Source organism: Hydractinia symbiolongicarpus, chromosome 14 (genome assembly GCF_029227915.1).
Source record: "Hydractinia symbiolongicarpus strain clone_291-10 chromosome 14, HSymV2.1, whole genome shotgun sequence".
In the NCBI taxonomy this organism is placed as follows: domain Eukaryota; kingdom Metazoa; phylum Cnidaria; class Hydrozoa; order Anthoathecata; family Hydractiniidae; genus Hydractinia; species Hydractinia symbiolongicarpus.
Genome location: NC_079888.1, coordinates 11,542,314 through 11,559,334, shown reverse-complemented (window position 1 = coordinate 11,559,334; position 17,021 = coordinate 11,542,314). Strand labels below are relative to the sequence as shown.

General features: G+C 30.2%; 1 protein-coding gene and 1 long non-coding RNA gene across 9 annotated transcripts in view; one reads left to right on the top strand and one right to left on the bottom strand.

Moving 5' to 3' along the window:
• The window catches only part of LOC130625771 (uncharacterized), a 74,800-nt gene that overhangs the window by 14,416 nt on the left and 43,363 nt on the right, over window positions 1-17,021 (bottom strand). For 5 of the 7 annotated variants that reach the window (XM_057440874.1, XM_057440873.1, XM_057440872.1 and 2 more), the window contains 2 exons: window positions 3,928-4,145; window positions 3,224-3,273 (listed from right to left, as the gene is read on the bottom strand). In XM_057440874.1, the coding sequence (XP_057296857.1) occupies window positions 3,224-3,273; window positions 3,928-4,145 (268 nt within the window). Of the gene's footprint in view, window positions 1-3,223; window positions 3,274-3,927; window positions 4,146-6,358; window positions 8,321-8,369; window positions 9,007-17,021 lie in introns of those variants that run through there. The other 2 variants (XM_057440877.1, XM_057440878.1) reach the window with 2 other exon arrangements.
• LOC130625775 (uncharacterized) overlaps window positions 1-17,021 on the top strand; it is a 36,998-nt gene that overhangs the window by 10,110 nt on the left and 9,867 nt on the right. For both annotated transcript variants that reach the window (XR_008981758.1, XR_008981759.1), the window contains exon 5: window positions 1,131-1,370. This is a non-coding gene — a long non-coding RNA (uncharacterized LOC130625775). The remainder of the gene's footprint in view (window positions 1-1,130; window positions 1,371-17,021) is intronic.

Here is a 17,021-nt window from a genome sequence, read left to right as displayed (position 1 = left end):
TATTTGAACGTTGGAAATCTAATCTTGAAAGGCTTGAAAGTCAACATTGAAAAAATGAAAGCTCCTATCAGCAACCAAGATGTACCTACTTAAGTGGACAAATCTAAGTGCCCTTGTGGAATTTGTAAAAAAGGTGTTGGCAGAAACTTTATATTTTGTACACACTGTGACCATTGGATTCATCGTCTTTGTACCAAGATCCCTGTTTTAAGAGAAGATCCAACTTTCAAATGTAAAAGATGGAGTGGTGAGACTGTTCCTTTACTGCCACAGATGACAGATGTAACAATTGAAAATGGAAGATTTAATTTCCTAAAATCACTTTCATAAGCTATTACCAATACTAACACATAGAAGCATATCACTGAGAAGTAGAGGCCACGCTTACGAGACGTGTGTCAGAAGTGTGCTACTGTGTGCCTCAGAAACTTGGCTGGTGAAGACAAAAGACGCCAACCGTCTCGAACAAAATGAAAACATGATGGTGAGATGGATATGCTCTTCTAATAGAAGTTGATTGAGAGAAAATCAATGTGCCAGCTGAGAAATACACTAGGCATCACAAACATCAATAATGCTCTTCGCTACACCAGGTTTAGATGGTTTGGCCACCTAGAACACATGGGAGACGATATGTGGTCCAAACAAATAATTGAATACAAGATACCTGGGACAAACAGTGAAGGTTGTCAAAAGAAAAAAATTATAAATTGTATAAAAAAGGACCTTCTCTGTTTAAATTTGGAAAAGGGGGAAGCTCAAGATGGAGAAAGGTGGAGAAATCTGATAAATCTAAGAAAACAGCATGCTGTCCAACCCTCATGCATGGGGAACAATTCAGTAGCCAGTTATTTCTTGTAAGACCAAAGACAGTTTTTTTGCTCATTTGAAAATACTGTAATTTCTAATTTCAAATTTTTAATCACAAATTGTAGTCATCAACAAAAATATATTCCACAAAATGAAACATTTTGGGACCACTTATCTGCAAACACAAGTTCTGCAAAAAATTTCTTCCAAAAATAATTTGAACCCCTATGGTACCATCTGTACATAAGCAGAAATTTAAGTAATTTCAAGATATTAATGTGCTTTTAATGTGTGAAATGTGTTTTTCACTACTTATTCAGGTCAAAGTTGTTGCTTTGTTATGGTTGCTTAATCAAGTTTAATCATCAGGAGATAATAACTTTGTCACAATTTAACTGTCTGATGACCAAAGCAAAGGCAAGTTTTTATCAATCAAAATAGCAGTTACTGGCTTAAAATACTGATGGTTCCTGAAAAGAAGAAGTCAATACCTTTAACACTGTTAACTATGTTATAGTTTGTGTTGTTGCTGTTTCATCTGCATGAGTGTGAAGACATAGGTACTTTATGCTTACTTACTAATTTTGTTTACATATTTTGCATGAGGCCTTTGGTCAGTGGTTACATGTTCAAATGAATCAGCCACCAATGGTACAAATATTGAAAAATGATAAAAATGTTTCTTGGGATATGTTTTAAATGAGTGATTTTTCAGTTACGAAAAATTTGTTGAGTGGTGTATTACATTGGTACAAAGAACTAGGTTTAACAAATCCGCATATGTTAAAGCTAAGTTTAAAGTAAAATTAATGAGGTCAATTAATGAGTAAAAAAATGTTTTCACAGCTTGTTTAGAAATTTCAATACAACTCTTTTTCTCTTCAGATATTCACAATTAAAGAGTTTCAGATTTAATTATTAAAGTATAATAATTCAACTTTACTGATGTATAGATCCCTCATATTAATCTATATTATAATACCCGTATGCGTCTGTCTGTCATGCAAAATGGTACCGCAAGTAGCAAGACACATGCATGTAGTGTAAAAAAGACGGGCGAACTCGTGAATTTTTCCATGGATCACCGACTAGTAGTCTGTACTGATCATAGTAGACTAAAAAACTAGATGTTATGGCACAATGTAAATGCATTTAGACTAGTGTCAGTACAACATCTAAGACGTATTAAAGCCATTACAATGTACTTTAACTATGTTATCTTCTGTGTGGGTAATTAGGGACCACTCAGGACCAAAATGGGAACAATTTCCTAAAGCTTCATAAACTTACTTGTTTCAAAACAGACAGGTTAATGTCATCAAAAAACATTAAAAAACAGATATTTTTTCTAAGTTTTGTATAAAGCCTAACCTATTCTTTATCAGTGTTTCAAAATATGCACAACAGAAGCAACAGGTGAAAAGAATTTCTAAATCATCTTGTGTGTATTGACAGCTGATGTCTTAAAAATTCAAATGGTGGATCTTTTTCATAGTGAATTCCTTAGTGACTTTTTGTGTGGCTTATTGTAGCGTAGTACTTTAATAATATTCCAATAATATTGCTTACACAGGTCAGACATTTTAGGTGTTAAGCATATCACTTGAAATCTGCACATCGGTTTTCATTTAGATTTTGTTTAAATTAATATACGAGATTCTTAATTATTTTATTATCACAGCTTTTAATATAATGTAATTTTTTGTATTTACGTTTTGTCTGTTTGTTTATTTGTGCGAAAATTTGCTTCAATGGCAATAGAAAATAAATGACCCCTGGTTTTACAATCGTTTCGGAAAAAATATAATCCCTGGTGAAAAGATAGTCTGGGTCAAGGCTGAGGGGCCGATTGACACTGCAAACAAAGTGGTAGACCATTGCAGTGAATGCAATGTGGTATGACGCAGCCTCCTCTTCTTTCAGCGCTTTAATGTAACCCTGCAGTATATATTTGCTATAGTTACTTCATACGACTTAGCAATGTGTTTTTTAATATATTTATTTCACTTTTAAACCACTGTAGACTCTATAAAGTGAATTAAAAATTAGTCTCTAATATGAATTTACATGTGCGATTTGTAGCATGCACGTTGTTTTCTTCCTTGGAATTCCCTGATAGGAGAATTCTCTGAAGTCATTTCTACTTGAAAAACTTTCTGGGAAAAAGTTTTGCAGTTCACAACTGAACTTACTTCTTTAGGCAATAAAACTTTTTTTCGCAAAAACAACAAACGCTTATTTAACTGATGGTCTTTAATGAAATTAACTGTCTATGGAAAGGCTTGCTAAAAAACTGCATAATTTTTTACAAACTGCTTAACTCTTTATCAATAGCCGCATTTTTTTGGCGTGTTTAAAATGGTTGCCTACAGCTTTATTTCAAACCTTTGTCTTTTAACTTTAAATTTACTACCTCTTTTGTAGATCTTGGTTCAAATTCTTCACCTTTATATTTGACTGTAGCTAAATAGAATAATAAACATTACAACTTATCACCAAACGAGCAAAATTTTTAATTGAAACAAAATTATTAAAATACGTAAGGGAATTTCTGAGAAAAATTGTTGCACAGATAGAGATTAATTTTAAGATACAAATGTTTGAAACAGCATAGCCTTGATTTTTCTAATTCCATAGAAATATAAGTTTTGAGAGGTAAATTTAAAAGGTAAAGTATTATGAGAAATTGGAAAATCAAAACGTTAAATCAACAGGACTCTCACTAAAAAGTTCCTGAGAAGTTGAGAGGTCTTAAAGTGAACAATACTATCTATCTAATAATGTAAAGCTTTTTTAAGAAGTTGTTTTATTATGCTGCATAAATTATAGTGTCGTTATTAGTACCTAACAAATTGTGACATTTTCTGCCCTTAATTTCAGACCTATTAAGGACTAACTGCCTTTGTAATTCAAATTCACACTACTACTACTATTCTTTAAATTGATGTAAAAAAATGCGCCAAAATAGTGCTTGCGGCAGACATTTAAAATTTTTTAGCAATGATCCCATAATCTAAAATTTGCATGTCCATTTTGAGAAAAAGTTTGTAAGTAAACATATAGGTGTTTTTAAAAAGATAAATGGCAAAATCTTAACTTCAAATTAATACAACCTACCAATTGCTCTATTTCTTCGTCAGCCTCCTCTTTTGTTGATGTTTCCGGTGATGATGAACCATTTCGATCAAGTGACCATGCTGGTTCCTCAGCTGTTGCATTTTCACTCCAACACACCTTTTGTAATTTGTGGGTGATGTACTTAGAGAGATTATTAAACATAAGCTTGCAGTGCCCACATTGATGCAAGTCTGGCTCTCCTTCATCATGCTCTTCATCTAAACAAAAAACGTTATTTTTTAACTTCCTACAAAAAGTACAAGTTTAACAACTTGCACAGCAAATTTGTAGAGTTGCGCATGCTTGATTTAAATCCTACAGTTTTACAGATCACAAAAAGACTATTATGCACAAAACAGTCCAGAAAAGCTATAAACTAAATTCTTGTTAACAACCCTTTACACCTTTAGCTGGCCAAACAGGCATAAGGTTTTTGGACAAAGGAACTCCCTTAAGCTTTAACATTTTTGTATAGCATGTCCTCATATCATGATTTGGTACCCAGCTTTAAAAGGTATGACGATTTGTTCATAGAGCGTGTTGTATAGTAATGAAAAACAAAGCTAAGGATTAATATATAGCGTTCTATTCAAAATGACAATTTTGTGATGTTAAAATGCAACTACAACATAACAAATGCATCTGATAGGATATCTATATAATAACATGACATTTCAGTGTGTCTGTAACAGGCAAAGTGGATATGTTTATTTTCCTTTGATCTTACCAAAATTTTCTTTGAAGTAACCGAAAAATGTCTAATATGTTAAATTTTCTGACGTTACGGCGCGACGTCAATAACACTACTTTAACGTCAATATCCTATATTAAATTAATGAAGCCGTTACAGTGCACTTAAAACTTTGAAGCCAAATAACTTGGAAACGAGGTGGTGACGTCAATGATTTTTCACCGCATGGGTAACTAGGGACCACCTGGGACCAATTTGGGTAAGTTTCCCAAACCTGAGTCCCCAAATTGGTTTCTGAATGGACGGGTTGATGACGTTATGGCAAAAACCTACAAACCCCAATGTCTCTGCAACCGTTTGTCAAAAGTTCATGTTCCTATGCATTTTCTTGATCAGCATTTCAAGATCTATACAATGAATGCAATGTGTGTACGAATTTGTGAAGGAATTTCTTTTGGAACTTTTGGTAGGGACTTTACTGACGTCAGCAAAATTTTTAAACCCTTATATCTCCTTAGGCGTTTGTCAAAAACATACGATACTATACATTATTTTGATCAGCGTTTTAAACCCTTATATTTCATTAATCGCTCATCAAAACCACACGATTATATACATTTTCTTGATCAGTAGTGTAAGCTCTACACAATGGAGGAAACATGAAAACAAGTTTCTCCATTTATTTATTTTGAATTTGCACTGCTGACGTCAGCAAAAAATCTCATTTTTTGCTGACGTCTCAAATCTTCTTAAGGAATGCTCTTCATAGCAAAAGTAATTGCAGAGGTATAATAAATTATAAAATCAAAATTTTGAGGAAATTCTCTGCCATTGTCATTTTGCTATTTTCTTATTCACGTTAAAATCTTTACAAAATGACAGGCAGAAAAATAAAGTAATACTGTATACCTCTCGCAAATAAGTCACCATACTCTAATGAAGTAATAAGTAATCCTGTTTTAATGACTCACGAAATTATTTTTTCCAACCTTTAAAATGCTTTTTGTATTGCAGAACTTTTTATTTGTATCATAATACCACTTATAATAGTTATTTTATCCAGATAAGATTTCCATAACAGCACATTAAAATCTTAATTATTGTTGTGGGAATATTTAAATAATAATAGGAATAATTCTTTTATAACAAGGCATTTTAAAATTATTTTATTCAACAGGTCTAAAAATATAAAGACAAGCTTTAACCCTATTAACATGAATATATAAATTCCAAGATTATATATATGTAGTTCTTTATATTTAAAAATATGCATTATTGATCCGTATTGTCTTTTCTAAAAAAATAAAAATATAATGTGACATTAATGTAGCTTAGTGTGTTTCCCTAATAGGAGTACAAACTTATAAAATAATTTCCTCTTTAAATGCGGTCTTTATTTCCATCCACCCGAATAAAATGTTGTATGGTTCTTACAGCTAATAAATTTCATTCTTTTGAAAGTAGAACAAGGCAAAACTACTGTAGATGATTTATTGCCAATAACTCAAAATGTTACCAAGAGCAGAATTATATAAGAACTGAACAGAACAATACAAACAGTGTTTACATCTGCTACATATATAATTCTCCAGAAATAATATATGTTTACATTTACAAATGTCTTTATGCACTTTTATCGAGTCAATTGTTTTTGGATTTATATTACTATAGTTATCCAACTTGTCAAGATTCCAAATAGATAGAACAAGTGTGAAAAAGGTGATTCTCTTGATGACTTACCTGTAGAATATTCGAGGAGTGGTGCTGCCACAACATGGTAGTTAGTACTAACCTCTAGTATAGCCATGAAGGATTTTTTTTGCGAAACAACTAACACGAATATTTTTAGTTAATAGCTAAGTTGAACTTTTAAAATTACTTTGACATATAATGGATTGATTGACATGGTTAAAAGATTTATTGGTATCATTTATAGCTTTCCTGGGTTTCAGTGTGGTAATCATGTCAGCCATCAAATTACTGTGACATTTCTCTAAAGTTATTATGTTAAAATGCCAAGAAAGCATGTCCTTGTGTACGAAGTCTTGTTGGTATGAATAATTAATGTCAAAACAAGTCTCTCCATCACAGTTTTAAATTAGATTCTTCTTTATCATCTCTTTACATTTTTTATAGCCACACTACAACAGAGTGTGTTTGTTAATGATACTTATCAAATTAGAGATGGAACAAGAATTTTCATGTAAATAATTCAACCAACAATAAAAGATTTGATTTCAAAAATCAAATCTAACCATAACATTCATTTTTAATGAATAGGGAGGCTAAGTACAAACTTATTTGTTAAATGCGTGAATCAAAGTTCCTTTTGGCTACCATTCACTCTGTAGTGTAAGCTATGACAACAAGTGAGTGCATGTTTCATGTCTGAGGATTAATTTCATGGAAGTTTGTCAAACATGTCAATAAAAAATTAAAATTAAGAAAAATTTGACCAATGATAAAGTGTTTCATACATTTTTTGGCACAACAACAGGAAATTTCAAACGTACTTTCCCAAAATTTTGTTTCTGGTTTGGTTATAAAAAAACAGAAAAATACTAAAAAAGATCCCCTCAAGAGGTCACATGAATTATATATCAATTAGCAAAATTGTGAGTAGTTTAAATATTTTGCTAAACCAAGGTCACATGTGATAAATAATATATTTAAAAAAAAATTGTCCCTTTTTATAATTTATGGCATTTATTGCTTGGAAATGGTGTAGGAAACAGGGTTACTCTGCGTCACAACATCTTGTGGTTGTCAGGAAAGATTATGTCTCGAGTAATGCAATTCAGAGGTCAAATTTTTTTAATGTAGATTGTGGGAAACCGTGATAATCACAATGTTATAACTATTGTGATTTAGTTAAGTTTTTCCAAATTCATAAAATTAAATCCAGTCAATTTTTTTTAATCTTTATAACAAGAATTGTATTTTGTCTGTGTGTCCAAAATGGCTGCCAAATTTACTGTGTACTAAAAACCTAATAAAAAAGCTTCCACACAATAGTAATACATTACCTGTTGCTATGATGAAACAAGGTGGCCAGTAAATTTTGAAAACAAAATTCCATGACTTATCTTAAGTTTTTCAAACAAATTACCAAAAATTCCAGTTTAATTTTTTTTTTCAAGGATATTATTAAAAACTTAGGCTGTAAAAGTATAGGGTGATCGCAGAAATTTAAAGAACAATAAAAAATCCATGCTTTTTTAGTTTCTTTGCAAATAGGGTTTCTTAGTGCCAATGGCAATCCTGTACTAAAGAGATTTTTCTTTGAATTTTAACAACACATTTAACACTATCTGCTTAGATTTAATTGTTCCCTTATGCCTAATAAAAGAATTGCACTAATTAATTTTGATTAGTAGATTGGAGCAGTTTTGATGTTAATGCTGTCCAAATAAACATCTGTATTACTGCTGACATTTAAATATAATCCTGACATTTGCCACTTGTTAACATTTTTTATTGATCAGTAAATATTACCAAATCTTTAACCAAATAATATACCCCAAATTTTTTTTTCTCCTTGTGCATAAGTGCTTGCCACTCAATTCCATGAAGGATTCTTTCACAGATGGTCGTTAAACTATTTTAAGAAGTGGAAAACTAAATTCAAGGATAATTTTGGTGGTACATATTATCTTTTTCATGTAATCTGTGCTTTATATTCAGCATAAGTATGGTCAAGTAATGGTGTAACCTTCGAGAATACAGAACTAATCAATGAGACAGTACTTACCATAAAATTCAAACGGAACAGCCTCTGCACTCTTTCTAGCTTGTACTTTTTGACGCATTGCTAAGTATCCCATTGATAGACATTATCATCTGCTGGCATACATTTTTTAATTTGTTTATTTCTTTACTATGTATTATACTTTTCATGTAAATAACAAAAATTGTAAATAAATAGCACTTATCAGAGTTAAGATATCAGGAACAGGGCACATAAAGTTAAAATAAAGCAAAGTGTACAGCAGTAAGAAAGTCATCTTGAAGGTAGATAAAGATAGATATACAGAGTTAAGGTAAAAAGGTATTGAACATTCTAACGTGGACATAAGAGTAAAACCCATGTAAACAAGAGTTATAAATCTTTATTTTACCATTGTGAATACTACTTATGATTTATCAAACAATTTTTCACATCTGTTCAGTGAGAAAACGACAAAATTAACTTTTTGTTCCAGAACATCACTATATTAAATTTGAATAACCTGTAAAACCAAATGTAATAATAATGGAAAAGCCTAAAAAATTGTTGTAAACTATTGTTTTATTTTGCAGGAAATATAATAAATTGTTTTCACCAAGCATTTAAATTCATCAATTAAACAATACCAAATTGTCTCTCAAACCACTGTTTGATTCAAATTTTTCAAGGCATGACATGATTGTAAGGTACTTCACAAATAATGTTTTTGGAAGGAGAATGATGTGATGCTTAAAATCCATAATATATCGATTTACAAATTTGAAAATTTTTAGACATCTTTGCAATTTAATATTATCAACTAGAAATTGCTATTGTAAAAACAATAACTGGGAGTAGAACAGAAAAATGGTCTAGGCATCAGTAGTATCCTAAAGAATCCAGGACAGAGTCCTCTTAGCGTATTTGAGCCTTGAAAAGCATTGACTTTACCTTAAATGAACCTTATTTCCGCACCATATATACTATGTACGAACTTTTTCTTGTTTTTCTTTTATACCAAAAAAAAGTTTTCGTCACTCAGTTTGTTTAGGCTGTGCCAATTAACGTTTAGAAAATTTTCCATCCTCTTATTTTTCCTATAAATGATGTTACAAATTTGTTCTGTAAAATATTATGTACACGGTGTGCAATTGCACGCGCATTCATCTTGTATGTTTCGTCTTGGTTCTACATATTTTTAAAACGATTACTGAAGTTGTTGTTATCATCAAATTTGTACTGACCCCTTGAACTAGACATGGATCTGTTGAAAATTACTTAGACAGCTTTGAGGTACCAAGAAACCATTTTTCTTTGCTTTTACTGGCATGCCAAGAAAAATATGATATTTTTTTGGTGGGACTTATTGTGCATATCTTTTTGTCCATACTTAAACTGCTTATTTTTTGAACTGTTATATTCATTTACAAAAGAGAACAACTTTTAACAAAAATTGCAACTCTTATTATAACCAGTATAAAATCTTGCTGGAAATTTTACTATGTTGTGTAGAAAAAAACATCATCATTAGTGCGATTAATTTTTGCACACATAAAATATGCAAATTAGGCTCATATTGCACATAATGGAGCATTAAATTTAGGCAGCATTAAATATTTTTCCAATTTGTACATATCTAGACTTTAATAAAGATACATTGTCTAGTTAGCTACAACCACCATGTTGCTATATGTTATGCTAAATTTTTACATGACTGACACAAATGGTATAAAAAATCTGATGATTCTTTTATTTAAGAGGTTCAAGTTTGAGCCTGATAAGGAATCATTTAAGTTTTTAAATGATTATACTGACAAATAATTATTTATTAATATGTTATGGGTACTTTAAAGGTGGCAGTAACCCTTTTTTAGCTGTCCAAATAGCTTAATTATTTACTCAGTGTTTTATTTATACCATTTTTTTACTATTTCCTGAAAATATAGGCCTTAATACATAATAAAATGATTTTAACTTAACACTAAAATTGCTGAGTCGGCAGAAACTTCTATTTAAAAATGTACCATAAACAAGAAAAAAATTGGCTTCTATGAACTCCAACTTTTTACAATCTCGTTATTTTTCATCAGCTTCTGTTTTTAAATGAACCTTGGTTTAACCCTTTTAAAACGGTGTGCGGATTTTTTTTGTTCATTCTTATTTTTTTAACAATAGCCTTTTGTTTTTTTCAAAAGATTCTTTGTAAGCATCCCCTGCTGCATCTAACGCTGTTAAAAGAAAAATATTCTGATTAAAAAGATTTCCGCACACAGTATCATGGCTGCATGATTCACCAAGCATGTCTAAGAATTTTAAAGTAAAACGAAAATGCTATCGAAAGTTAAGCTCGTGCAGTGTAGCATAATGAAGATCGTCTTAAATTTCTATATAATGCGCCATCTTTGTTGTTATTAACGTTTCTCTTTAATAATTACGTCATTTCTTTCTGTACAATTTCGCAAGCGCGTAAACTTAAACTATATTCAGCAGAACTAATTAATCATTCATGAATTTTATTTTAAAGAGGAATTGTTGAGGCTGAATATTTTTGGTGAAGGATAATAGTATTATAGCCATAAAATCGTGACAAGTGTGTTATAACAGAAAAAATATGGATATATAGTCTGAAAATAACCTTTCGTAAACTAATTATGTAAAAAAAAAATTTCCAATTTTAAAAGGGTTACTGCCACCTTAACAGCTAACTTGAGAAAGCTGTAGAAAATTAAATTGTATATTTATGAAACTATGTAATATATTATGCAAAAAAAGTTCTTCTAAAAAAATGCATATAATTGAAGCTAATTTTGATACATTTAAAATACTGCAACCGGTAATTTTTTAATTTTTTTTAGTAAACTTTTGTTCCAGACTTGTTACACAGAAAGTAATTTTAACGTAAGGGCCTATGAAATGGCTGCTGTTCATTCATTCTCTCAAGTTACATAAAATCTTTCAACTGTGTGACATGTTTAACAGAAAGTATGTAAACTTTTATGGAGTTTTGTAAATGATAACGTACATTTTTAACAATCAATATATTTTTTGTTTGTAAGAAATTCTACGTAAGCCAGAAGAAAAAAAAGATTGCACAATAGCATTTTTGAAAGTCTAAAATAAAAAAAACTTCAGTGGAAACAAAAACAATATCGAAGTTGTATACCAAAGATTGCCTGTTCAGCCTGTGCGACTCTTTAAGCACCATGTTCATTTGAATATGTGGGATGAGATTTTCAAATTATACTTTATTAGGAGGAATTGAAAACAACTGTGAATATCGCAGGTGAGCCTATTTTTCAATTTTTTAACTGGAATTACTTTCATAGAAAAATTGATTGATTTTTGATGCATTTTTCTTACATAATTTTTTCTTGTGCATCTTTTTTCATAATATGTGCCAGTGTTTTTTTGTGCAAGATAAAAATACTTCATTAAAATTAGTATAATGTAACCATACCCTAAGCTTGATTGTGTTTTGCGCATAAGCATATCGAAGCCTGATTCAGAACATCACAAGCTCCTATATTATGAAAAAAAACCAACCAAAAAAAGATAGCGAAAAAACTACAGATGCAATTGCATTAGACCAAGTTCAGAAAGTATCGAGTTAATTAGGTATCATTGTGTCTATTGGAAAAGAGAAGACTGTTTCAATACAAGGGAATTAATATTTCAAAGTAACTTTTTGAAAATTAAATTAAATTTTTGCAAAAACTAATTTTTGCACAGTTGGCAAGTCCTAATATTTTGCCAGAATCAAATTTTGTAAATTTCTAGAAAATAGAATTTGATAATGTTTTTTTCTCAAGTTATACTGTTGCAAGGTTGTTATGCAACAGGAGACATCAAATAAAAACAAGGTGCAATTCTCATATATATTAAATGCAGTTCTAGGTAAATCAAATAAATTGTTTTCAAAAAGGAAAAAATCTAAATTTTACAGGAATTAATTTTTACAAAGTTTGGGAATAGAGTTTTCCAATAATTTTTGCATGAACTTATTTTTTTCGAAATTCACTAAAATTATTTCCTGCAAAAATAAATTCACCTAAGGTAATTAAAAAACTCATAACACAAGAAAAAACATAAATCAGAAGAATTCAACAAGGCTGAAAATATGCTGAACATGTGCCTAAGAAATTCTAGAATGGCGGATTAGGAGGACATCCATGGCATATAGCCACACTCAGGCTGGAGAGGGGGTGGGTCAGACTAAAAGTGTACAGGTTGCCTACATGGGGGAGGGGGAAGAAAATGAGCAATTTAGTACATTCGCAGTTTATGAAATCCCTTTCGTTTGAAACTTAAATACACAACCTCTTGTTTACATGTGTTGTAGATAAGCCAACGATAACACCTCCTAGTGACACACCATAAGGTCGTGGTTATGTGCTCCTTGCGACATACCTTTTTACATGTACCAAAAAGATATTAATCCTTAGTAAATGTGATGTGAGGACACTTTATGCAACAAAGAGATTCAAATGAATCAAATATTGTGTCAAAATAGCCATATTATCATTAAGTGGCAGTTACAAATAAAACTTGTTGAAAGTACAGTAGCCACTGTTCACTTTTGATTTGCATTTGTTAACTTTTTTCTATGTTTGATTATTTTAAACACAGTTGCTTTTGTAGCAGGCAATACCTGAAAATATTGCTTGCTATGGCGTAATTTTCAGCCCATCACGTTGCGCAATTTTTGAAAATATTAATGCTGCCTAAGTCACATATGTCATATACGCACTGTACTTTCTATAATAAAGGCGGATTGACTGATTGACTGAAAATAAAGTGCTAGCAAAAACCATTCCAGGAGAAATATATACACAAACAAAGACGACACTAGGAAAATCATGCATTTGGGGTATTTTGTAAAGTATAAGGTCAAGAAGATTAAAAGTTAAAGATGTCTGATTTTTTTTTTATAAAAAGCCTTTATTTTGTTAAGGTGACAATAATATTTTTAAAATAATTAACAGTTTCTCAAAAAAAATCCTTTACCTAGATAATGACCTGTATGTATAGTGTGATTTTTTATACATAAAATTTATTATTTGTTTATCATTTAAATGGAAGCAAAAACAACATTTCCTGTTTGGGTTTAAAAACCACAATACATACAAAGATGATACTTCAAATTCCACATGCAGCGTTTTTTTATTGTTCTCATTTTTTTGACAGAAAATTGATATGTATTGACTAAGATTTTTTCTTGTTACCTGCTGATGTGTTTGTCAATTTACAAAAGCCTGCCACAAAACATGCATTTATTAAGCTGAAAGTTCAAGTATAATGTACACAATTAAAAAATTAACTTTTATAGTAAACGAATATTAAAAATTAACTTTGACATTGTTATCTTATTTTAAAGTTTTCACAATCAACAATACAGATTAAGAAAAGCCAGTTAATTTGATAATTGAAATTGATTTTACCTAGTTACACAAGTTTGCTAAAAATTCTTTAAAAAAATATATAAAAACATGTTTCTCAAGTGCTTATATAGTTCCATGGTTCAATCAAACCCTATCTATCTATCTGTGCTCTTTCATCAAATACCAACCTATGTCACAATATTTTCCCACCTACTGTAAGCACTTTTTTAAGATTTAATACATTCTCAGATGATGAGTAAAATAAACAGAAAAAAGTGTCATAATGCAGTTGCTGGCGCAATGTAAATAATGCCATAAAATGTCAACCCAATATATTCCAACAACACCCATACGTCATTGGACATGACACTATAAAATATGAATATTCAAATCAAAACAAAACAAAGCAATATAGATTATATAAGAATTGGGTTATAAACAACATCTTTAATAAATTATACAGAACAATGCAGGAAAAATCTTCCAAGAATGTTAGGCATAAATATTTGTGAACCAGCAGCATAACTGTTTAGTATACATGAATAATTAATGAACTTTTTTATCATAAAACAAATATGTTTAAGAAAAAAACAAACTTATGCTCTCTCACACATACACGTTTCACTGATTTATTGCCAATTAAAGGATTGACTTTGTAATATTACAGTACATCTATTACAAGCTGTCTCCCACTCTATTTTCAGAACACTTCAAAACATAATGTCACGCTATTAATTGTCAGCAAGGGGGTTGCTTGGTAAAATTATCTTTAGGACTGAAAATTATTTATAAGTTTAAAGTGCTAAAAATCAACAGTCCTTGAAGAGGCTTCACACTCATTTTTGGTATTGCTGTCCTGAACCAATGGTGCACCTCTCAACCATGAAGCTTTGTGTATTTTTATTAAGTACTCACTTGCTTCTCACTGAACCAAGACAATTTTTTACAGCTAAAAAACAAAGCTCTTGGAAGTTTTGTTTGCAAAACAAGTTTACATGCTACTTCTCTGGTCTCGCCTAATCAATTTTTAAAAAACTAATTACACAGCAGAGTATTCTGGCAAACAAGATAAAACTAAAATATGCAGTAGAATTCATATTAACTTAATTTATTTAGGAAGAAACTCTTTTTGAGATGAAATGAAGTGGAAAACTAAGAAAGAAAGAGAAAAATCAATGTAAAAAAATTTATGTAAACATAAAAAAACTGCAACTTTGTACAGATCATAAAAACAACAGCACAAAGCAATATCCTTAACTCAGTTTCATCAGATATACCCCCTTGTTCAATTAAATGAAGCCATTCTATCTTTTAAAAACCAAGAACCATTTATTTTAGAATGGTAAGAAATTATAATTTAACATCCTATTGTACATACTTAATAGAAACATGATTTTGAACAATACACTATTATTTTCGACAGCTAATTGAACATAAAAAAACACAAAGAACTTTTAAATAGAAGTTTTAAGGAATTAAAAATCAAACATGTATGAATAATTACCATGACCTGGTTTCTATTATGTTCAAATTGTAAAAGAGCATGCTTGGTTCTTTTCAGGATTGCACAACTTTATGTTGTAAAAAACAGCTCACCAAAACACTATAGAGTTGCAGCTGTATAATTAAAACGTGATGAATAAAAAAAGAAATAACTCAACATGGTTTTCTAAGTCTTCTTTTTCACTGTACACCTGTTGAAGTGAACATGTTTGTTTTTCTATATTTAATTTCTATAACAATGTTCTTACTATTTTTTTTTTTTTATTTTTTAAAATTCCTTATGAATATTTGCATAGGTATTTTTCAAGAATACTTTTCTCATAACAATTAAGTGTGGAATGCAAAATATACACATGCACATAAAGCAACCACTTTATAAGCAACTGTAAGAAATGTGCAATATTTCTAAGCAACTTTAGCATAAATAAAACCAGACTACCAGAATTAGATCCTTTTCGATAAAACGGCCCCTGTTTTCTGATTGTGAACTAAATAATTAATTAGTTCTGGTATTAATTAAAAATCTGGCATTAAATCTACAACTGTGGGTGAACATTGGTAATTTTTCACTGGAGTTTTGATAATTTTGGAATTTATTTAATGTTCTGCTAAGCAATCATTAAGCAAGTTTTCTATTAAGTTTAAAACAATTTTTTATCAAAAGCAATAGGTCAAAATTAGTTTTTATAAAAAAAATATATGTGATTTTTCGAAAGTTAAGTGTTGTTGTTGTTGTTGTTTTCACCATGACTTAATAGTAAAATTATCTACTAGTGTTCTATTAGGTTGTTTAAAATGATTGATGTTGTATTAGTGGGGAATGTTGCTATACAACAGCTATATTATCTACTTAAAAACATCTTATATCTAAAGTTATAACAACCTGAAACAAATGGCTTATTCAATGAAAAGGACATAAAAAAAACAAAGGTTGGATTGAATAGGATTTTTAAAGATTACTGAATTATCAACTGAATAATCTGTTACCTCGGTAACAGAAAAGAGTTATTGTAAACAAAACAAAAGTGTGAGTTTACTATTAATTCAAAAAGATAGGGAACACAGTTGTTGTACACCCATGAAGTGAAATATTGTTGTACTTTCAATTATTTCATAGATGATGAAAGCCAAGATTCAACTAAAATGATGATTATGAAATTTGAAGTTATGTTAATGTGCACATTAATTCCAGAAAAAGAAACCACAAATCACTAGCCATATTACATGAATATGCAACCAGAATATTCTAGTGTTCTTAATTAGTGCACCTTCTCACATCTTATTAATAAAACATCTCTCTGCCTTTGTTTTGTTTTGCAAAAATGTCGGGTTGTGCCGTAAAAGATTACATTAAAAGTTTTTTGTTTTAAAGGCAACTATTGCGTAAAATAAATTTAAAGTGTATAATCTCCATCCAACAAATACTGTAAAAAGATATAAATAAATATATTGTATCTACGAAATCATGGGAAAGTCTTTGATTACACTTACCTTAAAAAATCAGGAAACGTTAATTTGAAAAATCTGGGGGAAAACGTATGCATAAGTAATACAGCCAAGGTCATTCGACATTATTAGCGTAAATAGCACAAAATTTCACAATTAAATGTTGCAGAATGTATAAAAAAATGTTACTCTAAATTTTATATTGAAAAGGTAACAACATTATACTACCTCCTATATCATATTGCACACAATTCAAAATGATATCAATGATCGTTTTGGAAGAGTTTTTTAAGGCAGTATTAGTTCAGCAACTTTGAAATCTTATTATCCTGCACACTAGTTGCTTTTTGATGCAGATTTTTTATAGGTT